Here is a 24226-nt window from a genome sequence, read left to right as displayed (position 1 = left end):
ATCGGAAAACGGGTCACTGGGTCATTGGTCCCAAGGTGGGGAACGCCATAAGTCTAGAACCCAGGGTGGGAGTGGATTTCAGTGAAGTCACGACCGACTTCCTCGGTTTTCATTGGTCCTCCACGTTCCTTAGTCTTGGTCAGCTCGCTGATCAGGGTCACTGGGTCGTTGCCTCGGAGCAGCAGCTTCTACCTTTTCTTTTTACATCCTCACCTTCTCCTACTCCATCTACTCCTCCACCTTGTTCTCTGAACAGGTTGCAGGCTGTGGTGGGGCAACTGCTGCGTCACACAACCGCCTAACGGAATTGGTTGTAGTTGTGGGAGATCCGCAGGTATATAATACCCATGGAGGCGACAGGTGCCAGCACCACTTCGCGCGCTCGAGATCAATGCACCAGCTAGCTATACCAACGATTCAGGGTCAAACATCAGATATTCACACCATTTTATTATACCTACTCTGCCAGCGTATTGAATGTCAACTTTTGGCCTCAAATTGTTCTCTGCTATGGCCAACGGTTGTTAAATAACGAATTGTTATGGTTCAATTGAAGCAAAGTCGAGTTGTTGATTTTTCTGTAAAATTGAAGTTTTATCTTCAATTTATCAAGCTGTGAGTCATTTTATTCACTCTAAGATGCCCAAATGAGAAGCACTGTCCAAAACTATTTAGATAGTTCTATAGTTCACAAAAGCACCTACGCTGCATTTATGTCTTTCACTTCATTTTTAAAATATTACCTTACCATGACATTCGGGGTGTCATTACTATCAGGCTCTACATTTTAGCTTTTCTTAATACAACTTGAATAAGTAGTCATGGTCACATTATATTTTCAAATTTTTCTATTCGGATAGGTCTTCATATTTTGTAGAAAGCTGTCATCATGACGAAACACAGATACGGAAACTGAATGTAAAATTCGATACTCGTGTGTGATTAAAAGAATAACATATCTGAAGCACGTTCGATTCCCATCAGGCATTAAGCTGAATGTAATCTTGTATCACTGGTAAGATACTGAGCGTAACTTCAAATTGAGATGAATGCCGATAACAATGTAGCAACACATCAAAGTACCGATTCCAGAATCACTTTTCGAGCGGTAAGGCTCGATTCTCATTCATGCTTGCAGCCTGAATATCAGAAATAACTACTTGCTGTAAGTTGTCTATATGTTTTCACACCTTTCACCAATGTATGTACCCAACCCGTGAAACTTAGGTTATGACAAGTTAGATTATACAAAAGTGAAAATACTAACTTTAAAAACACGTGTACGTGACGATGTGATAATATGCAAATTAGGGTTTAAAAAATACACTTGTCGGATTTGACGCTGTCACTATAATGAAAAAGAAACTTGTCAGCTAGCAAAGAAAGATACACAGCTAGTTACATGTTACACTAACTTTGAAATTTGGAACACTTACAGAAAGTGAATCTAAGTGTTAATTGAGTCGTTGAAAGTAAGAAAATATGCTTACAACTCGTAGCGTAAAATTGCGGTACTATTAGCCGTTAGCTTGGTAGAGAACGAAAGAAGATATTCACAAATAAATTTGCACCTCTTCGTTATTGGTATTACAATTAGATTCAGCTTTGGTAAATGTATGACCAGCAGTCATCGTCATGTCGCATTAATGATTGTAAGACATCCAAAATCACGGTTACTATCCCTGGTAGGTATCAGCAGGTACGGAAATATCGTCAATACAAAGGAATGTGTTAAGAACTTGGAGAGAAGGGCGATTTCAATACCTGAGGAGTCTCTGGCCTAAATAGTTCAACTGTGGAGCTACTGGAAGAAAAAAATTTAATGAATTGAGAAAATGTTCGTGTTCAGTGGCCTTGTGCTTGGTCTACATCGCAAATTACGTACTCTTGAGTTACTTTAACGCTAGGAATGCCATACTGCAACACGTGAGAATCCAAGTTCACTTCAACCGTATCATCCATAAATTGGAAAGAGCCGTATAATCCGATGACCTACATATGAAATTATGATCGGAGCCTTATGTTGTGGGATGAGAATATGCAAGGTATTCATGGAGGTTTAAAAATAACCGTTGTGATTGGATCATTTTCCGGTACGGTCATAGGTATTTTGAACTAGATCGAGAGATTGGCTGTAGATGCAATCATATCACTTTGAAACTGCATTTTTTTTTACCTCCAAGCCGTAGGTCACTGAAAACGAATTTGAAAGAACGAAAAGAACTAACTGAGGTGAGGTGAATTCTTTTCGTGATACGTTTTTTAACCAGACGTCGGTAACTTACCGAACGTCTCGATCCTCTGCAGATCTTGCCGATGCAGCAAGCGTTTCTCTTTTACGATCTGAAGGTAGCGGACAAATGCGAATTTCTCAGAGAAGATCCATGACTATACCAGTTATTACTATAGTTCCAATGATTCATGAGGTACTCAGGGGAATGACGTGCGGTCTTTCATAATCAATAATTCTTTTCAAAACGATATGTCAAGGGGTTGAGAATTCATTAATCTAACATACAGTTTTTGTAATACTTTGCCTACATTTTTCCATTTTTTGATTCACTGAACATGTGCCTGACTGCTTTTATTCGTAAGATATTTAGCAAATTTATAAACTTTCTAATAGTTCTTTGTAACGATTTATCAAAACGTAGAGCTCGTGAGTCTTAAACGGTTTTTGCTTATTCCCAATATACTGTCAGTTTTTAATCCGCCAGCCTCCGCACAAATTATGTATTTATGTCCAACTTATTCTAGCTTCTGAGAGTGCGATATGAATTTTACCTGCTATCTGATGAATTCTATGACATACCAATTCCATATGTCTGGTTATATGCATCATACAGTCGAAGAAATAAAAAACAAAAATTTGATTCGAAAGGTGGATTGAAATACTTGAGCAGGTACTCTAAATATTGTTTTTGGACCTTACCAACCTCTCTGAAAAGATATTTTTCGAACGCATTTATTTGAATTCATAAAAAAAATTAGGAACATTTCCATATTTTTTTCATCAAAAATCCTGCATTTTATATCCAGTAACTTCAGCTTTCTCAATGTGAGCACGAGATATCTGCTTGTCTCACGGTCGACTAAGTACGCCTACCTACTTGTCAGTATCATACTATAAAAAGAGACTTTTGAAGAATTCTAACGACCGTTTTGGTTACTGTAGCTAATTTTTCAGGGATTTGAATTAAAGTTCATTCGTAGAAAACAATTTCTAATGAGTTTCTATTCTTCTTTATAATTTTTCACCAGACACTCGAACTCATTCTCATTGTATATATGTATATGGTCCGTAAATTACGACTTATTGGGTATTATTTCGAATTAATGTCTTGCGAAGAGACTTAACTCCCAAAAAACTCAGTGTCATTTTATACTTCAGTTTTGTAACTGTTCCAATTCCCATTGTGTCCTGCACTTATTCGAAGCCAAATAATCGTAAGTTTGTGAACTTGAATTCACTTCGGTTATGCGAAAATACTTTTTATCGAAACACGCCTTTGAAGTGTCATTAAAGATGATCGATAAACTCGGCAATTTTTAGAAAGCCTGAACCTAAATTCATCATATTACATATTTCCGTAACTACCAAGAATTAGCGTAATCAACCAGCGACCATTTGCGATGCATCACCATGTGTGTACCGTTGCACATTGCAAGATTTTTCTTGAGACTGATTAAAAGCCTCCATGTCATTCCGGTATTGACGGACTGAAACGTATAAATTATCTAACTAATATAGTCAATTCATTCGAGTTTTAATGATTGGTCACTCTTCATCTATTAATGGCGTCTTAGCCATAAATGTCCATCTTTAAATAAGCAAGGTGCACCGGCGGTTACATTCTCTCTTCAAATTATTATCTATCATCACGGATTCAAATAGCAATTTACTTTCTAAAACAAGTAGAAGTCAATATTGTTCGCAATCTTACGTGACACTGTTTCTAACAGGGTTGGAATTTGAAATAACTTGTCCAGTCTCAATTTCGTATTACAGGACTACAATTTTATTGTATGCGGTTGATTACACGACCCGTTGTGGTGTCGGTCTCATCTCTCAGATTGACCTTGGAATTGAGATGCACTCGATAAGTATCCTAGAAATGTGGGCTCGCGTGCTTCCGATCTTCTATGCTCGCGCGTCTCGGTTCGGCGGAATTAGCGGTTGAAAAATGAGATTACTGATCGCCGAAGAAACGACACTAGTTTCTGCACCACCGAATCTCTAGAACGAATCTCTGCCGGAGAAACAGTCCCTCTGACGATAGAATCAGATTGTCAGCGTTGGAAATTTAGCACGCGGACTCGTGCCAACAATTCGAATCGCTGATTAATTAGTAGGAAAAGCAGAATTACCGCTAAATAGAGCGGTTATTGCATGGCTCGCGTGTGCTTCGTTCGAAAACTATAACTTCACGCTTCTGCGCGTTTAATTCACTTGGAAAGGGTAGGCCGGACTTCCGTTGATGATGGAGAGCTGCTCTCACCGACATGCAGGTGTTCATTAGGCGCTTATAATTGATCTTGACACTGCACGCGTTGCGTCATGTCGTCCCTAAATAGTGTGAGTCTATCAAATAGGTGCAAGGATGCCGCACTGACATCACTATAGTCAGCTAGTGGCTGTACTGTCCAAAAGTAATGAAATGTAATTAACCGCCAGAGGGTAGGTGTCAAAGAAATAATAGTTGCAACGTTTCGCTGTCCATGAGTTTTTGTACTGAATAACAATCTTCAGTCGGTATTGATCAATGAATAAAAGCATGTTTCGGAATACTTAAATATCCATCTGTTTTACCGTCATCGTTTTTCTGGACCAAAGTATCCATATGTTTGTTCCAAATTGATTGGAGTTTGCTCATGCTAATCCCGTTGATGAACTCAAGTCCAAATTTGTGAATATACCTTCTCACTGGTCGCGTATCGAGACAATAGTGGATCTGTAAAATTGACTGACTACAGAGACGCCCCAAAGCGTTCCGAGTGAACAGAGAAACTAAAGTGATCGGAGTCGTAGCAGTTCTCAATTAGGTTTTATCTGAAAGTTAGGTTTACGGCGAACAACAGGGCCATGAGAAGGACTGAATCTCGTGAATCGAAAGACAGATCGGCCCAGTTGCTGCTGGAAATATGAGCGCAAAGAGAGTCCGATGAGTCGGTTGCGTTACCCTTCACTTGAAGGGGCCGGCGAGCCAGTGGCTGGCTGCCTTTGCAGCTACTGTCACTGACCATGCGAGACGGTGAAGGCCAAGCCTTGATATACATATCTATGTGCAACTAGATCGATTGTAAGTGGTGTAAGTACCCCGTTGCGTTTATTGACGAAATAAGAATGATCGCAAAAAGAACACAGAGAGCGGAAATAGGTGGTCAGGGAAACACGACCGAGGGAGGCGGAAGACTGCCAAGCTGCACAACTTTTGCACTTCTCTGTTTGCGTGGAAATCGTACACTTTCTCGCCCGCAACGGTTCGATGATCAGCCGAAATACACAAGAGAGGACTTCCACAGAAACTGGGTTAATTTCAAGTATCATTAGGGTCATATACTCCCCTCATCTGTCTCCCATGAACACTTTTCCAACCTAGACAATATATTTTGCAATTTATCACACTTTCCCGCTATTACCGTGCTTCACAGATTCCAGCACGTTTCGCGATAGCAAATAAACTATGATTGAGAAATAAATTGACGCTTGTCTTGTGCAGTAATTCGCGCAAAAACTCGATCACCGTTAAACACATGTGAAGCCGTGACAGAAAGTAAGATAATTTAGGAATGTCTTTCTCCTCGTGATCTTATTCCTTCTTCTACTGTACTCTTCTCATTGTACGATAGATTTGTCCGTACGGTAGTATCACTGGTTACAACCGTGCAGACATGCGTGGACCGGATCATTGTTATCCTTTTCCGAAGTTGTAAGAAAGTGAATTGTGGGCCAAAGGATTGGACGCAGATGAAACAGTATTTCGGTCAGCGGAAAAATGAGGAATTGAGAGAGAATGGGAACAGTCACCTTATTGTTACCGATTTCACTAAACCTTGACAATGAGAGTATCACTACAGTTTGCTGTTAGTTAGCAGCACGCTATGTTATTCGTACAGCAAGTCACCCGTCAAAAGTTTTGTCGCTATTCCTACTTTTTTATTCGACACTTTCCGAAGCCAAGCTATTATTTTAACTGCCCCGTTTCGTCAGTCATAATTCAAGAAAGTCCAAAAGAAAATTCTCGGCCTGATATCCAGTTAAGATTCACAGGAAGGAAAAAGCAAGAAAGCAATAAAATGATGCTTTTGCCTCGCAGAAATGCTGACATTGCGTTCGCAGTAATTATCTATGGAATGCGTTACATCGTCAACGCGTCTCGAGGTACATGGTCAACGGGCCATGGTTTCATCTTTCACTTGGCATCGCGGACTTGGCTTACCTGGTATTGTCAAAGGCTCAATTGAAGGGATCCCGCTTGTAGAAGGCTGAAGTGCCGGCTTTGAATCAGACAATTCTTGTCCGAGCACTTGAAAGAGTTCTCTTTGTTTCGTTTGTTTTCATTTTCTTTTTACGCGTCACGTTTTTTGTAATTTTGACTCAGATTTGAATTCTCCGCTCTATTTGACGCCCCACTATCGCGTTCTACGCCTCGGTACGGCGTGGCTAAGAAGAGAGTTGCAAGAGTGGTGCTCTGCTCTAGAGAATGTATGAACGGACAAAAGCGAGAAAAAAGACAGACAGTCTTGCTATATATACTGGCAAGTACTCGGCTGTATATTCAGTGCACTCTACGCATCTCATCCGATCATAACCATTCATCATTCAATACCGATCCGAGTCCGGTGATATCATTAATAGTAAATATAACGAGTTTTCACGATGAAGTGGTTAATTGTGTTTTCGCTTCTGGCACTGCTTGGTGCTTCGTACGCGGAAATCGAGCAGCGTACGGCCAGACAATCGGTCGAGGAATCTCCGGAAACCCCATCGTCCTCACTGAACAAGGACTGCAACAAATCTTACAGTGCAACGTGCTTGAAACTGGACGTGGTATCTTTCGTGGACAAGTTATCGGAGACCAAGGACCTTGGAATACTTCCAGGGGTCTCTCTGGTCAAGGAGACCGACTCCAAGGATGTTCCGGCCTCAGAAGTAGTCGCAAATCTTGCAAGAGACTTCCCCAATGACGTCGACAAGAGACTTGACGCGTTTTTGCTTCACAAGGTCGGAAGTTATCTCAACAGTCATGCGATCTCGATCAAATTATTCGACCCCAGGACCTTCGAAGCTGCACGCAGCTTTAACGAAGAGACCCTTAATCAGCTGGGCTTCGGCGGAAATCAGAACGTTGAAACAGGTATGAGTTTCAAATATAACCATGGTCATGGATCGCTTTCCACTGTTGACAACTGATGTTAACCTTGACATTATTTTATCGTAGGTCGTAAAAAGGACAAGGGTGGTATGGGAGGTCTGATGGCCGGTCTCATGATGATGAAGGGAACCCTTGGTGCGGTTGGATTCGGCGCTTTGGCTCTGCTCGCTGGTAAGGCCCTGATGACGGGTCTCATGGCACTTATGCTGTCAGCAATCGTTGGTCTCAAATCGCTTGCCGGCGGTGGAGAGAAGAAGACGACATACGAAATCGTTAGCAAGCCCGTATATTCGTCGGCACATACTCACAGCTCTGAGGAACACCATGGCCATGGTTATGGCCACTCTGGATACGGACGCTCCCTGGATACCGTTCATGACTCCCTGCAGGACGCCGTGTTGAAGTACGGAAATGTCAGGGATCGTCGATCGATTCAGAACTAATTGCGAAAGGAATGCTCAATGACCAAAAATAGTATAAGATACTCCGTTATTTATGTGTAATTGTAGTATTATTTATTACAGAGGATTCTCTGCCTACGGTAATAATAATTGTTGTATAGATGTGTGATCGCGTTATCACCATGTTATAAATATATATGAATAATTTTGTTACGTTAATTCATTTTTGTACAACATTTTACTAATAAAATTCTCATTTATTATTTCCTACTTGGCGAACTTACGAGAATACTCTCACGGAATTACAAGTACAATGCGGTATCATGGACTGATGACATGCTAGCCTGCTATTGTGCGCGAATCGTTCTCGGCGAATGACGTTTAATAATATATTAACCATAGCGGCGCCGTTGTACGCAATGTTTTTGCAAGGTCGTATAATTTAGTAACCGCCAACGCTAACTGCGCACGAAACCTTTGCCCGTTTGGACGAAGAACGGCTCACTTAGAGGAAACAAATGACAATCGTGACAATAACGAGGGAAAAAATCAGGGAGGATGCCCGAATGACATAAATCCCATTGTATATAAATGGTCATGAAATACGCAAAGATCGCTAGTGACACCGTGACATTGAAGCAGCTCGAATCGCCCGCAAGTCACCGGAAAATAACATGAAAATTCTCTTTTTTATCGCGTATCTTTTCTTCGTTGACGGTGTTGTGTTCGGACGAAATACGGGGAATGAAATACAATCGTTGGATTATGAGCCAGATATTGAGCCCTATGATTCACCGGTACCCACGGAAAGACCGATATTTAAATACCAGAAGAACGGCATCAAGCTGGACCTGAAAATCGTCCCATTTCGCAATGATACCGATGGAGAGGACGATTTTCCCAGCTTTCCTGCCAAGGATATCGGTATCTGCGTTTTGGACCTATCTTTGACTTGTGTTCAGCAAAGATTTCACAACTTCTTGGACCAAATTCGACGTCTGAAGGAGATCACGTTGTTCGGGAATTGGGTAAAACTTGTTCGAACTAAGGAGCCAGCAAAGGAAATTGGAGAGAGCAGATCGTTGGATTTCAAGCACGAGATGAATGACGTTATCAGCCGGGATATCGATTCTTTTTTTGACGTCTTTGCCTTACGGATCAATCTACCAAGCATACAGGGAAATAAAAAGAAAAACCAAATAGATGTGATGTTCGATGAGACTGGGTTGGTCGAAGGTACGTAAACTTTAGGTAACACATACAGTACATACTATTCATAAAGGAAATTAATTAGGTTTTACTAACTGAAAAACTGCATACGAATGATCAGAGACGTGTATAACTTATTGTACGATCACTTTTTTTAAATGTATACTGTCACGTGCTGGGTGTTGTCTACGCATTTCTAATAATCAAAAGTATTATTTTTTGCATGCGATCAGGTCGAGGAAAAGCCGGCAAGGGGGGTAAGGGTGGTGGTGGTAAATGCAAGAAGATGATGATGATGATGCTGATGATGATGAAAATGAAAATGATGGGTATGAATTTTGCTCTTAAATAATATTATCAATCTTCAATTTGAACCAAACTATAACGATTCGTATCGTACAGGGATGATGGGTATGACGGCAATGAAAAGTATGATGATGGCTGGAATGTCATTGATGATTTCAAAATGGATGCTGATTCAGAAGTTGATGGACTTGAAGAAAGGCGGTGGTGGTGGGGGAAGCGGTGGTGGTCCATGGCAAGGAGGAGGAGGAGGAGGAGGTGGAGGCGGTAAGATTAGTATAAGAACAAAAATTTAATGTCAAGTGGTTTTCACTTCCTGCAAACGTCATGTCACGTGACCAGGCAATAATTCACTGCCCTAGAAAACCCGGTTTGTCATCTTCATCAAACGTATTACCTGCAACGAAATTCAAGATAATCCTAACGCCCATTATGCGCATAAATAAAATATGAATAACTGTTAAGCGATTTGACTCCTTCAGCAATGTCGCATAATTAAATCTTTGTTAACCCAGTGACCTACTGTCCCTCGATATTCAGTTACCGAGCTATATAATTATAGTTTTTTATCGGTGCAACTGTCCGCTGTCCCTCGACATTATCAATTCTCACCGCATTCCCCCCTTCCTCCGTGATGTCTGTGCATAGATACCATCCTTGAATCACCTTTCACGGCACCAAGAACAACCACCTTACCGACATTCGTTCAAACAGTTCTCTCTAATTTATTGTTTACTTTCCCCTAGGAGGCGCCCCGTTGAAGGAGATCGTTCTGTTAACAAAATCCACGGGCGGCGGCGGCGGCGGCACCGCAGCTCCGATGGACAGTTATGGTGCCCCTCCTCCGTCGAGTGGTTATGGAGCACCAGCTGGAGGCTGGGATAGTGGAGGCAGCGGTGGAGCAGGGGGGTGGGGTCGCAGTCTTAACGCCTATGAATCTATCTCAAATTCCAATTCGCGAATAGAGCTTCCAGGACTCACCAAAGCGAGGGACGTACCTGCAGCGACCGTCGATAAGCCGGATTCTGATAACACGAGTCACCAGGAGACGCGACGAACCGACGTGCAAGTTCCTGTATATCAAATCGTCAGTCCCATTTACAGGCCCAACATTGTTAACGGTTCAGCAGAGATGTCAGTGGAAAGTCAGTCGACGCCTCGCGCAATAGAGAAGAACAAAACCATGACGGAACCATTGCAGCAGAGCAAATTTATCACGATGCGGTCCAGCTATCGCGTTGCTCCCATCAAGGACACCCGCAATGCCTTGGTCGATGACAGCGTTTCGAATCCTGTGAACGCTGATGATTGGAAGAACTTTGAACTTGCTAAACGATGGACGGCTAGTCAGCAATATTCTGTCGGAAGGGGTCAAGCGGAACGCCCTGGTCAAGATTCGTTCGACATCAACTACGAGTATCCACAGAATCACCAGCCTTACAGAAGGCTCATGAAGAATGGAAATATTGTACCCTATGGTTTATGAGATTCCCAGTTTTTGATGGCTGTAATTCATTATGTGTTCATGTGTCACCTATTTATTTACTTGATTATTCATTCATTTATTTATTTATTTGTTTATTTATTTACTTATTTATGTGCGCATATTATTCAACTTTGTGGAATAAATCGTCTTAGTATCTAATACACGCATTATAAGCCTATATATTATAGCCTACTTTGTTTCCGAAATTCTGTTTTTTTTTTCAAGTACGCTGCAAGCAAAAAGAATGTTTAAATTTATTTTTTTATTAATTTTATAATCTATGTGAACGTCATTCTCTTTTTTCAAAATATTCGAACGTAACAAACGTATTAATTAAAAAAGACAAAAATTCTATTTCTAAGTGTCTCGTAATTTCTTTATATTTGTAAAGAAAATATTGTGAATATTAATTATTTTTAAGAGCATCGTTCACATGATTAAAAGACTCATATTTTTCGTTGTTATTGTCCAAAGAGGTTCCGGAGTTCGTTAGTGACAAAATAAGCTGACTTTCCGGTAATATTTACGTCAGCTCGTCATACCACGTTTTTGTTATATAAATTTGATAATTTTAAATACTTATTAAAACCGTTATGTTCTTATTAATGACCTTAGACAAAATGGGACCAGACCAAACGGGTGAAACTCATTCGTCCACGCACACTACTTGTATTTGGCTACGTTTCTTATTTTGATTTACGCAGTAGACGCGCTGTTTAAATTGTTACGTACTAGAAGTTATACAAGAAAATCCTTTCACCAATTTCAAGATTATGATATTATATGCATTGAAACTTTGTTTCAACCTTCTGCGATGAAGGTGTGTGCATAAGGAATTTTTCGCAGCAGTGGACAAAATCTCTTCCGAAAGGTTTCTTGTACACACATTTTCATCGCAGGATGCCAAAACAGTTTTTCAATACTCCTAACACTATAACCTAAGAATTAGTGGGAGAATTTTTCATACGCCTTTTTTTTCACGTCTTCCCGTCTGCGGTCCAATCAAGATCAGATTAAAATGTCAAGCACAAAGTCGGTAGATGATTAGCAACGCTTCTTGAAAAACGGTGAATCTTAATCTACTTTTTAATTATAGATGAATGGACTTACGGGTAGATGGATGGGTGGATATGGATTAAGTATATGAAAAGACTTCATCTGTTCAGTTCTTAATAATTTATCTGAAAATAAAAAAATCATTATATGATGGGTAAAAACGGATTTAATATTCTTAATCAGCGGACCAAAACCTATTGCATCGTGTGCAAGTATTAGAAAAATTTTTGATCGCAAGCCTGTTTAATTGAAAGCAGTTGTTATTCATCAGTCCCGCGTGTAAAATTGGAACATTTACGACGCGATCTCTCGGTCTTTGGCTGAACCTTCTGAAACACGGTGAGAGCTCTTGGTATATCGAACGTAAGGCAGAGACGTTGGTGGCGATGGACTGAACCCGAGTGGAAATGAACAAGAAGTGACGGTACGTTACCGAACAATCGAAAATGAAGAGACCGAGAAAATATCCCGATGAAATATATTCGTATGTTCAATTCGCTTAATTTAAAAAAAATTTAAACTACAATTATTCCGTGTAATGGAAAAGTTGTTTATTATTTAGTTGTATTTGCATTCGACAAACATTGCCGATTGTATTTTTGGAAACATTTTCTGCATCCTTATATTACTCAACTCAATCAACTTAACAAAACTTCTCGTTCTTTCAACACAAACAAATTGTATGAATGAAGTTTGAAAATGCTAGGGAGTCAGAAACTTCTATCTGAAAAGTGGGGCGAAGACTTTTCGATAAACAGTTCAAAGATGATTCTGATGAAAGAAAAAAAGAAAACAGGAATCCATGTCAAATACCAGAGTACGAATAATGCGATGAATAAGGGCTATAAGATTTGACCATGTGAGTATGTCGGTATGACCCTGTTTCAGAAGGACCTGGAACTTATTATGAGAATTCAATTCGATCGCGAGATAGCTGATCCACGGGACGCTTAATTCGTGTTAGGAAATCCCCAATATCGAAGTGAAACCTTTTGCTTCACCAAAAGGTGCGCAAAAACTGATAGCTACGTGATGTAAAGCAAGAGAAAAGAAAAGATATTCCGGTTCCCCACACACATGTTAAGAATCGTTCAACATGCGAAGACCACCATTACTATTCACAGAATAGAAAGGAGTATCGGGCGGCTGAAGTTTAAATTGAACGGAGCAACTACGAAAAGATTATTGGTATTATCGAGTCCGATCCTCGACTAGGCTGGTTTGAATTTTTAACTGAAAACCGGTTCACTCACCGCGGGAAATGCAAAAGGCATTGCAGAGTACACGGCTTGTGCACCAAATTTTCTGTTTACAACCTTTACGAGTACACGTGACCGGAGGTAGTTTGTTCATGATGGTGACGGTCGTTAACCTGGAAAATGACCAACGAATTAACGTGCGCAAATGCGTACGCACAGCAAAACGTTCATATAAAATAAAGTTTACCCAAACATCTTGGTACGGACGTCCGCACTGTTTCACGTGTGGTGATTTTGACCCAAAAATACAAGTCCAATTTCACCGAAACAACGAATCTATTCGGATTCTGATTGCATCAATTTTCCGACAAATTTCATCAATTTTCATGTATCGCAAATGATAAGATACATTTTACGCAATGAAAAAAACTGACCGTGAACATAGCTTTCAGTAGAATTGAATCGACCATTCACCGTCACGTCAAGAGAGCGTTTAATTTTCATGAATAAAATTTGTTCGTCAGGAATAAATTATAGTTATAAGAAGTTCATATCATAATACCTGCACCTTATCTCTCACAATAAATGTAAATACGACGGTTTAAACTGGAGAACTACAATTTTAATTTAAACTACGGGGCGAATGAACATTTTTTCTGAAATTTTCATTAACGCACGCTTTCTGTTACAAATTTTTTAAACGTCTTTACTCTTTTTTAAATTGGTATAACTCCAGTTATTTGCCGTCACTTTTCACTCAGGCCAATACGCATTTAGAACGGTCGAGCGTTCTTTTTTGGTTTAAAATCATGAAATTTGACGAGATATCTAAACACAAGCGATTGTGCAAGATAGAAAGCTCTCAAACTAAGTGCATATTCATATTAATCGCGTCACTCTTGTCGCATCCCGTTAGTCTTTACATTAAGTAGCCGAAAAGAAGATTTCTCGCATAATGAAAACGGAAACGTCGTTCTGATTTTAAGATTATCCTCGAATAATACAAGAGACACTTCCACTGTGACCAAAGAATACATACGTGGCCCTTCCGTGATCCGTTTATACCGGTAGTCAAAATCTGTGGAAGAAAATTACTTAATACGCAGCCGCCCGCAACCTTGACCGCGTCACAAGGAAGCACACTAGCTGGTCCTTAAACCAGTCGCACTCCTTGACCCGGATGCCCGCGATTCGTAACTGACATAAAATTCGAATAATTGTAACAATTTTCTATGAGCACTCGTTAGACGAGCAGCGGATGGTACAGCTATATCTATACCACAATATAGCGCCTATGTCTACTCAGCCGCAGATCGCGATTACGTTTTTACGTGCGATCACAGTCGGAGACAGTCTTGCCTTGTGATTCCACCGTTAGCTAACCCAGTGATCGAGAGGCGCGAGGTGCAGATTCCCTGGTAAGAACAACTCCTCACGGAAAATTGGAGAAAGTTACTCGTTTCTCAGGTCGTCGCGTTGTCCAGTCAAAATCAGAAAACGGTTTTGCACCACACCCGACTCGAGGTTGAGAACCACGGTGGTCCAGAAACGCGAAGTTTAATTGGATCACTTTCTTCGGCAGTTGGACGAATAATCATTGCATGCATCACGTCGCTCAGGGAATAGACACGAAGATACGTGCGCATCGTCGTCGAGTCTAGTTCTAGGACTAGTTAGACTGGATTAGTCGGTACATGGATATTCTTGAAAATTAACGTAATTAGCTTGTCAGCATATTACTTTCGGCCGGGCAATGTGAGCTGGGTTCTTAAGTGGTCCGGGCGAACCGCGATCCCACCGGAAGTTTTCGTGTGACTCTTTCGCTGATGGTATCTCCGGAATTAACGAGTGAGGATCTCTGCTCTGGGGTCACATGCAGTGGATTGTGGGCCAATGACATTCGCTCAGTCGTGTCACGTTGATCCGTCACGAATGTATATTGACATTAGGAATCCCTAATTTAAGTGTCGCGTTTGATAAATTGCGCGGTTTATGTATAAAGATAAGTAATATGACATGATAAATTTGTATAAGTCCTCGCTGATTGAGGGTAGGTCAAATAGAAATTGAATTAACGCATGAATAATTCACGCACCGTTTAGCGAGTAGACATTTTCTGCAGGAGGGGAACAATATGTTTGCGTTTGCAACAGTTGCGTCGGACGGGATCTATGCCACGTAAGGCTGCGGATACTTACCTACCTGTATGTGATGTACATGTGAGCAAAACCGGTTCAAAATTTACATATGAAACGGAAATATTGGCCACGGTTTTCGACAATCGCGGTCACGCTGTAAAGCGACTCTGAGTCCGAATCGATTAGCTTTGTGCTTTGTGCTTTGAGCTTCGTTTTCACGAGTCTAATGGACTGCTGGAAATGCACTTCATGGTCAATATTGCAATTTTTTTTTGCATTTAATTTCTCCAAATTCCATTTACTCCAATCCCATTTCATCTCTACAGCTATTTCCTCGAGGAACGATTACTCATTTCTTGACCATGGCTACGCATCCGGTATGGTCAGACGTTTCGTGATACAGTGTCAACTGCTAATACCGTTTGCACCTGCTGTGTCACGCGTGTAAATGTTCTATAGTCAAGTTCTCGAGTGCCGTGCAATTCCTCGCACCACATTGTGAATACCGGAGCGACGGTTGCATTTGTGAACAGTCAGTTCTTCAACTGCATTTGGAAACTGAATGCAGTAATAAGTGTTTCAAAAGAAGTAATCGGTTAGCATCTTAAATATGTTTCATAAAAATTGTAGCTACGTTAAACAATGCACGTCTAAACACAAGCTTGTACAATTCTCACCGGAATTATATGCTTATTACTGTTCTCATCGTTCGTGAAACAACGAGGATAAATGAAAGAGCGTGAAGATATAAATCCTCTTAACATCACGTGCCACGCATCTGAATCGCCGAGAATGTGTTCATAGCCAGGTGACGCGTGGTATATTTTTTTCACCGATGTATTCGAAAAGAAATGGCCTCCAAGCAGCATCTGGTATGACGGATTAAAACTTCAACACCAAACTTCTCGACTCAACCCAAGGAACTGTTTGCAGCCTAATTGGATTGCTGGCTATATTTAAAAAAGTATTTGGAGCATATTTCAATAGCCCCAAGCTGGACCAATTATCACGAATCGATTTGAACTGATGCTGTGCTGCGCAAACGTAATCGAAAAGTGGAGTAGCCACCTTCAAGGCCCACGTAGGTCAAAGCGAGAAACAAAGTCTCGATTACACTATTCCAATGAAGACGGAATCTCGACATCGGCCGAGCATACACAACGCTGACGAAGATAATGACCTTCCCCGGTGTCTGGAGGAGTAGGAGGGCTTCTGACACACTTGACGAAGAGGTGAATAGTAACCACAGACGGCAGAAGTCCGAGCTTAGTTCGATACGAGAGATTGCTCGATGCACATCTCTCCACCGGTGAGAGACGGGAGCTGCAATCGGTACACCGATCACGCGAGCCCACGTGCATCTCGATTGAAAAGGAGTGTTGGTTAGAAACGTGTGTGCTTACGATTTTCGTTCGTTTTCATTTCTGACACCATTAATGCACGACTCGAGTGTGCAAACTAGTGATGACAGTAATCTCAAACCACGTTACCGCTTAGGATCTATTTACTGGTGTTTATTAGTCAATAATACCGTTCTTCAACTTTCTCCTTCTTCGATTGAGGCTATGTGAATGTTTAAAGCGTAAAATATACTTGAGTTACAAAGTATGAATTAAACTGTAAGTGCGATCGTTTAAACACTATAATTGGTAACTTTTCGGCTTTAGATATTTAAAATGTAGGATTGTTGCCGCGGTTATTGAAACTTGTTTGCAGCATTGTACACTTCGAGACTGAATAAAAGAAAACTATAAAACGTTGCCAAAATGTACGGGTTTAAAATGTGCCAAAGAACGATCTTGTTACTACTTCTCGTGTCTTCGACTTACTGCCAGTTATTCAACTTCACCAAATTGAAATCGTACGTGAATATATTCAACATCAAGGGGTTATACCCCAATGAAACAGGAAATATCCTGTGGCAAGGGCTCCTCAAAGACTGCTCTAAAAAAGCGTCATTTTCTTGCATTCAAAAAAATGTCTATACCTATCTGGACAATACATTTGCAGACCAGGACAATATCACGGTGTTCGATGGTTTTACTTTGACAAAAAATAACTTGGATTATCATAAATATTCAGCCGAATACAACGAAAAAAACCCTGACGAAGAACACAATAATGTTGACGAGGCTGATGGGAAGTCATTCACTGACAAACAGAGTTCCAGAAAGTCAAGTGAAAATTATTACACTGAACCTGTGTCTCCACTCGAAGAAGTCACCAACGCCCTCCACGACAAAACAATCAAGTTCTTAGCAACGAAGGATTATGAGCTTCAACTTCCGAACTTCTTTTTCGAGGGTACATCAATAAAGATCAGCCCTAAAGAGGTCGATGAGGATGGAGCTCTAATAAGAGTAGACTTCAACCAAAGAGCAATATCTGAGCAAGGACGACTCTTTCATAAAATAAGTGAGCATAGATACCTTTTCTTATCTTATCTCATGTTTATCAAAAGGATTTTATTAGAGTCCTTCTTATAATGTGTTCTTACTTGGTCTTACGATATTATTAATTTTTCAGAGAAATTCATCAAGAACAAATTGCTCACAAGCTTCCTGGCCCTACTTCTGATCATCAAGCTCATCAAAATCAAGTTCTTCTTCATTATTCCATTCTTATTTGGTGTGGGAACTGCAAAGAAATTGTTCCTTAAAGTCCTGCTCTTCCTGGTACCGGCGTTTGCCCACGTCTTCAAATTATGTTCGAGCTATTACAGTGGCGGAACCAAATATCATCATCATCACCATCAGGTAGAATTTAGTGTCGATTACAACCCGAAATGGTATTTGGATATCACAGCAGACGTGTTGTTAATTTCTTCAAATCGTACGCATAAAATTGCGCATTCGTTTTGGCATATTACGCCTGTTTTGTAAACTAGCCAAAAAATTTCCCGGCCAATTAAACACCTCGTTCTCAATATTTTCTAGATTGCCCACCACCATCATCACGTGCCGGTTCCGGTACCAGTTCCGACCTTCCACCACGAGCACCATCCACACCATCACGAAGAGGAGGAGTTTGATGGCTACGACTACACGCAGCCACACATTCAGTACAGAAAAGACATGGAAGAATTGAGGGAATGGGGAATCGCTTCTTACGAGGATCCAGGTGTCTTGACTCCAGAACCTTACGTCGGCGTACAGCCGGCACTCGGCCCATACGGGGTGCCTCAATATGCGGCTAACGCCAGACCGGTTACGGTGGTTCCCAATCAGCCAGGTTTATACGAGAAGTACACGCCTCAGATCAAGTACGACAAGCCGGTTGGGCCCTATGAGAATCCCCATCCAAACATACGTCACACTTTGAGCAACCTAGGCATGACCCAGTTCAACAAAAATGTTGGACCAAAGGGGCCCGTTTCAAACTTAGGCCCAATCGGGAATCACGCTCAAGGTTTGGCCTACAACGGGTACTTTGATGACGTCAGATTTACTCGGGCAGCCGCACCCGTGACTGAACCGAGTATGGGAAAGGTCCCTTACCATCCGCAGCAGCAACACCAGCAGCAAAACCACTTGTTCAGCTCGCAGATAAGACCCGGAACAACATTTTCGAAGAATTCTGGATTCACCTCAAAGTCGGATGGCGCTGATGCCTGGTTGAACAGTTCGCCGGCTGTTGACATCGTTAAGCGTATTCCTCACTCCGTGCAGCCGACGGTAAAGTCTCCAATTTACACGCAAAGTAGTCAGCTGGGAAATCAACCAGCCCAAAACGTGGCCAAGCCTTACCAGCAGCTCTCGCAAGTCCCGCAGAATTTTCAACATGCCCTCGCCTTGAATCCTGTGACAACGGCACAAAAGTCAACCTATAATCTGCAGTCGTCCCAGCAGAGAATTGCTCAGCAAGACAATGCAAAGAATACTCAATCCGATGCATCCAGGAATCAACTCAGAACATATGACGACGAATTTTACGGTCCCATTGTTGGGAGATTAGACGAAATCTTCAAACAGCTCAGGTTTCTGGAAGAGGATTGTCGCGAGCGGTTGATTTGCAGCATGTATAAAAATCCCACGGTGTATACACCCCACAGCAATCTTGTATCGAACGAGTTGTCGAGGTATGTGAAGTCATTGTCAGCGGAAACACACACACTGACTGTGCTCATTGGTGTAGAGTTTATGCATTATGGTCCGGAATTGTCAACGAAGAACTTTGAATCAATTAACGTCGGGCGAAAGGCGCGCTAATAAGACGAGTCAAATTGAGCCAATCGGGTCACTGACAGTGGCCTTTTACCGGGCACCGTCCACTGGGTTATATTTTTTAAGGTTTTTGGGTCACGATTGTGAAATGTTGACGGTACACCTGAGCATGCATATCGATGATGCGCCACGTGATAACACGCACCTTTGGTAAACATGGGCGGGATAAAATATTTGTAATATTTCGCCGCATTTCCACGCCTTTCCCCGCGTTCGCGTTTAGACAGATAGCAACCAGCACAACTAGGTCGTTGTAGATCAAACCGGTGAAAGAACCGAGGATCCTTGTCGAATTACGGTCACGCCTACATAGTAGCCACGGTCTGCCACGCTGCGGAAATAACTAAAGGCGGTGGTCGATGAAGTTTACTCAGAAACACGTGGTACGAATAATTATACTATTCAATGGAAGCCGGAAGTACACTGGTGAGCTGAAATCGGCAAGGCCGTGAAGCAGGCGCCACGTGAATGACCGATTTTTTCAACTTTCGGAAGCAAGCCTTCTTACACTTCATTTCCTAAGTAGTTTTTTTTTTTTTTTTGAACAGCGAAATTTGAGCAAAAATTGATCTGAATCTAATCCTTACGTCCCATTTTTTATGTGACATGTAATTTTTTTATTTGTACTTGATAAGTACGGTTATTTTCATTTCACTAACTATGGCAGATTTGTTGGAATGACATTGAATATATTGAATATCATCATTCGATATCTAAGATCATTGCCTTGCGAATTTAATTACATCTGTACCCTTAATATAATTGCATGGTGAAAGTACGTTCAAAACAAAAGCTGAGAACTAGATCGCGATGTATTTAACTTTGTTTTATCTCATTCCAGGGAAGCTGATGAACTTCGACAAGGTAACCGCGAAAGTGCATCAGGGCGACGATTTCAACGTTACATGAATGCTGCAAGGGCTGGACAAGACCGCGGTGATTGCCACCGGTTGTATTCCTGTCACATAAGCACGGAATAAAAAAGTACCAGAAGTTCCGAGGTAGAACTTCGAGAGTCTGTTGCATCGTAGACTCAAAATGTAGTTGCAATCTTTGTATAGTCTTATCCTATAAGTATATTTATATTTATTTTCATGTAGAAATACGAAAAATACGAAATTAGAATTACTGAACAACGTGCGTTCAGATTGCACTGAGATTTACGGGCCATAACTCACGGCGTCATTAGTGCATGGATTTTAATTCCGGACGTATGGTAAATTTAGTCTAATTGCATTGCTAACCAGAAACCTCAGAAGTGAAAATTTAAGCCCGACTCTCCGTTTGTTCCTGAGATATAATTCGCATATCTGGACTGCTTTAACACTGGCGTTGTGTTTTATTTATTTCATCTAAGAACTATTATCTTGAATTATATAGTTCGTAGTCATAGTCAAATTCATTCTCATTAAACAGGGTGCCATTGCCATCCACTGGTATGGATTCATTTCATGCCACTTAGATTGTAGAGAACCGTTAACAATCATTCGTGTAATGTTTGTATTTATTTGTGAAATTGTCTATATTGTGTGTGCTCAATAGAATATAATTTGTAAATTATGTATAATAAATCAATTTCAAAAGAAGAATTCTTACTTTGATGCAATTAACTCACTATCCCAAATATTAAATCTTTTTGCAGTCTTAACTGTGCTAGAAATCTCGCGTATCAGCTTCTACGATACTCGTTTATGAGAATCCTTAATATCTTACGTTATGCAACCCAAAAATGACGGAATTTCGAATCAAGATTACCATAATCAAATTATCGTGGTAATATATAATCGTGAAATTAGATAAAGCTGATTTTATCATCCTACCTGAAGAGCCAGTTCCATAAGCAGTGAGTTCGATGAGCTCGTCTCGTTCTAATAATATCTAAGAAAAATAACGTAAGAGCATTCAATCAAGATTCACTCGTTAGTTAGAATTAGTCATGTCATAAGCACGGTCAGTAGGTTGTGTAATTCATCCTCCTGTACAGGTTATTTACATAAATACTCTACAAGTCATCTGTCAATCAGCAAAAGCGTTTCTCGTTTTTAATTCGTTAGATATAACGATCATTCAGCACTTTCCATTGTTGGATTACGGGTTTGGTATATGTTTAATAGCAGGTTGAGATCCGATACGCAACGATGCACGTAAGTATGTCGTATTTCTAACATAACCCACAGCTCCTGAATTAACAGGGTTTACTACCAAGCTATATAAATCCAACATCAAGGTATGCCGTCATTACACATTAGCCTCATAAGTAAACTACTACGATTGCAGTGTTTAACGAGTCGTATTAATCTGCTCAACATGATTGGAAATTTTATCATCAGATTTCTAGGAGAGGCAAAATGGCTCTTGTTTTTTTCTACGTGGACAAATGGTTCGCACTCATTGTCATTAAGATATTATATTAATAATATCGTTTTACAAGATTAAATAGGAATATAACTGTCAATCAATATACAGTGATTATTATTGTTATCATTTACAGACCTGTTAGTGACAAACCTCGTGACCAAGTAGTCAAATTGCCTTGAGAATTAGCTACAGGTCTCAGCACGAGAATCTGCATCAGTTCTGCTCTCGCGTTATGTCAAGTACATTTGAAACACGACCCGAGCATCATTTAATAATCAAATCAATCGTTATGAGCCTCGATTCGTCGAGTTGATAGCCTCATGCTTACATAGTTCACTGTATCACTCTCGCACACATAACGAACTACTTTCGACAGGATCCACGTGTTGTTCCCACCGAGTTTCGATTGGTACTACCCCTCGGTTTTGGATTCTTCTCCAAATTTCCGACTGGCCTGCTCTCGCGGGGATTTCGTGAACTTCGGATTGTATTGTCTCGTTGACCATTCGTTGTAATGAGCGTAAGGTTAGCGTATTTGAACTTTGAAAAACAATAATTGCAACGTTTTACTAAAGTGGTATTTATTATCGTGGCGAAATGATATTCAAATTTCCTTCCAGTGATTAAATTTTTAACAAAATATGAGGACTTGTAGCTGGATATTCCTAGTAGTAAACCTACTTAAAATTGATATATCTGTCAAATTATGTTAAATATCATTCCATTAAGGGCTGTACATAAGCCGCGTATATGGTTAGAGGTCATGAGAGGGGGGGGGGGGGGGGAGTTTGGTATGCTCGGCTGTATCGAGGGGGGGTCCTCTATCTGTGGTACGTTATTTTATGATTGATGCTTTCTAATTCATTTTTCAGCGCGCAATATTACTCTTTTGCAGTTACGAGTTTCAATGACGTGCTTTTGTTATACGTAAACTTGAGATTCAGCTTGATTATTACGAAAAACCTGAGAAGAATTCTTTTTCTGTTAATAATGATGACCATATGTCGTTTCGGATGTCTTAAAATAATAAAGACTATTTGCGTATTAATTTTTTTATGTATAAGCATTTTTTTCAAAACATGTTCCCCTCTGGGAGGCCGGAAAGGGAAGGTCTGGGAAATATTATATATATATTAAGTATAAAATGCAACTTATTTTTCTGTTAATAGAAGACCAGCGTGTCAATCAGGCACAAAGTTTTTATTATGACTCCGCAGTGAATATTGTTTATGTTGGTCAAGTTTCTGAAATCTCGTTAGAAATTATTCGGGAAAATGCCGATTTTTGTGATGGCAGAAATAGGTACGATTTTTGAACATATTTTATTGCAAATAAGGAGGGAATTTTTTATAATACGAAAAAGCTTTTAGCAGGAAAATATAAGATTTCAAAGAGTATCAAAGTCCAGAATGAAAAGAAGTGTTCGAAAGTCTACATCGATTTGCCTTCCATGAAAGGTTCAGTAGCTATGTACTACCTCAATTCATACTCACGACAGCTAGGAGTTTAACGGGGCTATATAGTAATTTTCACCGTAGCAACTCGCATTATATATACGATTGATTATTGATTATCGACATTACAGAGCATGCTAATATGTGTGGGACATGTCTAGGTATTTTGACTATTGAGAATGCAGTGTCAACTGTGATTCCTTTCGGATTCAATCTAATGCAATCCTGTTCATCATTAGTGTCAGATAATGAGGCATTTCAAAATTGATTCGACAAACATTAGAGTACATCACACGAAACACAGCTGAATATGGTCCGATGTTAATTGCACTTGAATTTTAAATTGGGAAAACAGTTTTCAAACATTAGTATTTTTGTCCAGAAAATTCTAATGAATTGAATAAGATTTTCAGCTCAAGTCTCAAAAAAACCTTACAGCATGTGACCTTTCACGTTTGAATAAGGTCTAAAAAATATACCTATTCCTATTTCTTCGGCGACTTTTCTGAAATGATCGTGAAAATGATCTTAAATCAACAAAATAGTGGAGATAATTCAATTATCTTTGATACTGATACTCGCTTTTTTCACTTTGGAGCGACCAGAAACCAAATATTAGCAGAATAAAAACTTTCTATATACTTTGATCAAAATGGCTCACTAAAAGCAAAGATTTCAATATCTGAAAAATCAAATATGTTATTATTTTCATTAAAATGATGTTTAACGGTCAAACCATATTATACGTTTACTTATTAGGAAAATGCCGCGAAGAAACTGCTCTGAATAAACTTATATTCTTATATACATTTATTGATCATATTGCAGTATTCATAGATCATTCAAATGGCAAGAAGTTAAAAAGTCTACGGCGTCTCTTACAGACTATGGCATAAAATCCTTTACCTTCAAGATCATTTTTATTTCTCCAGAAACTAATGTTTGGACTTTATGACTGCAGAAAAAACGCCGCTCTAATTCGAAACAGTTTATCATATTCACTGTCCTGTTTTAATTTATCAA

General features: G+C 40.2%; 3 protein-coding genes across 3 annotated transcripts; all 3 read left to right on the top strand.

The window, feature by feature from the left end:
- Positions 1 to 6789: 6789 nt before the first annotated feature.
- LOC124416026 lies at positions 6790 to 8021 on the top strand. Its single transcript, XM_046896846.1, has 2 exons — positions 6790 to 7358; positions 7443 to 8021. Exons 1-2 carry the CDS (start codon positions 6881 to 6883, stop codon positions 7817 to 7819), a joined length of 855 nt encoding a protein of 284 aa, XP_046752802.1. The 5' UTR covers positions 6790 to 6880; the 3' UTR covers positions 7820 to 8021.
- A 349-nt stretch (positions 8022 to 8370) lies between these two features.
- On the top strand, positions 8371 to 10961 carry LOC124416025. Its single transcript, XM_046896845.1, has 4 exons — positions 8371 to 9013; positions 9220 to 9315; positions 9389 to 9556; positions 10039 to 10961. The coding sequence occupies exons 1-4, from the start codon at positions 8452 to 8454 to the stop codon at positions 10773 to 10775; spliced, it is 1563 nt and encodes a 520-aa protein (XP_046752801.1). The 5' UTR covers positions 8371 to 8451; the 3' UTR covers positions 10776 to 10961.
- Positions 10962 to 16193: 5232 nt separating this feature from the next.
- LOC124416054 lies at positions 16194 to 20972 on the top strand. The gene is made up of 4 exons (XM_046896887.1): positions 16194 to 17583; positions 17695 to 17924; positions 18105 to 19246; positions 20233 to 20972. The coding sequence occupies exons 1-4, from the start codon at positions 16935 to 16937 to the stop codon at positions 20369 to 20371; spliced, it is 2160 nt and encodes a 719-aa protein (XP_046752843.1). The 5' UTR covers positions 16194 to 16934; the 3' UTR covers positions 20372 to 20972.
- Positions 20973 to 24226: the final 3254 nt, after the last annotated feature.

Source organism: Diprion similis, chromosome 2, assembly GCF_021155765.1.
Source record: "Diprion similis isolate iyDipSimi1 chromosome 2, iyDipSimi1.1, whole genome shotgun sequence".
Taxonomy (NCBI): Eukaryota; Metazoa; Arthropoda; class Insecta; order Hymenoptera; family Diprionidae; genus Diprion; species Diprion similis.
This window is presented reverse-complemented; position numbering and strand designations above follow the sequence as displayed.

What these genes read in the sequence shown, in the direction of transcription:
- LOC124416026 (XM_046896846.1), top strand. Translation starts at nt 6,881, where the DNA reads ATGAAGTGGTTAATTGTGTTTTCGCTTCTGGCACTGCTTGGTGCTTCG. An exon ending in AAATCAGAACGTTGAAACAG is followed by an intron (nt 7,359 to 7,442) that starts GTATGAGTTTCA and finishes ATTTTATCGTAG; the next exon opens with GTCGTAAAAAGGACAAGGGT.
- LOC124416025 (XM_046896845.1), top strand. Translation starts at nt 8,452, where the DNA reads ATGAAAATTCTCTTTTTTATCGCGTATCTTTTCTTCGTTGACGGTGTT. An exon ending in GATGAAAATGAAAATGATGG is followed by an intron (nt 9,316 to 9,388) that starts GTATGAATTTTG and finishes CGTATCGTACAG; the next exon opens with GGATGATGGGTATGACGGCA. An exon ending in AGGAGGAGGAGGTGGAGGCG is followed by an intron (nt 9,557 to 10,038) that starts GTAAGATTAGTA and finishes TTCCCCTAGGAG; the next exon opens with GCGCCCCGTTGAAGGAGATC.
- LOC124416054 (XM_046896887.1), top strand. Translation starts at nt 16,935, where the DNA reads ATGTACGGGTTTAAAATGTGCCAAAGAACGATCTTGTTACTACTTCTC. An exon ending in ACGACTCTTTCATAAAATAA is followed by an intron (nt 17,584 to 17,694) that starts GTGAGCATAGAT and finishes TTAATTTTTCAG; the next exon opens with AGAAATTCATCAAGAACAAA. An exon ending in GTATCGAACGAGTTGTCGAG is followed by an intron (nt 19,247 to 20,232) that starts GTATGTGAAGTC and finishes ATCTCATTCCAG; the next exon opens with GGAAGCTGATGAACTTCGAC.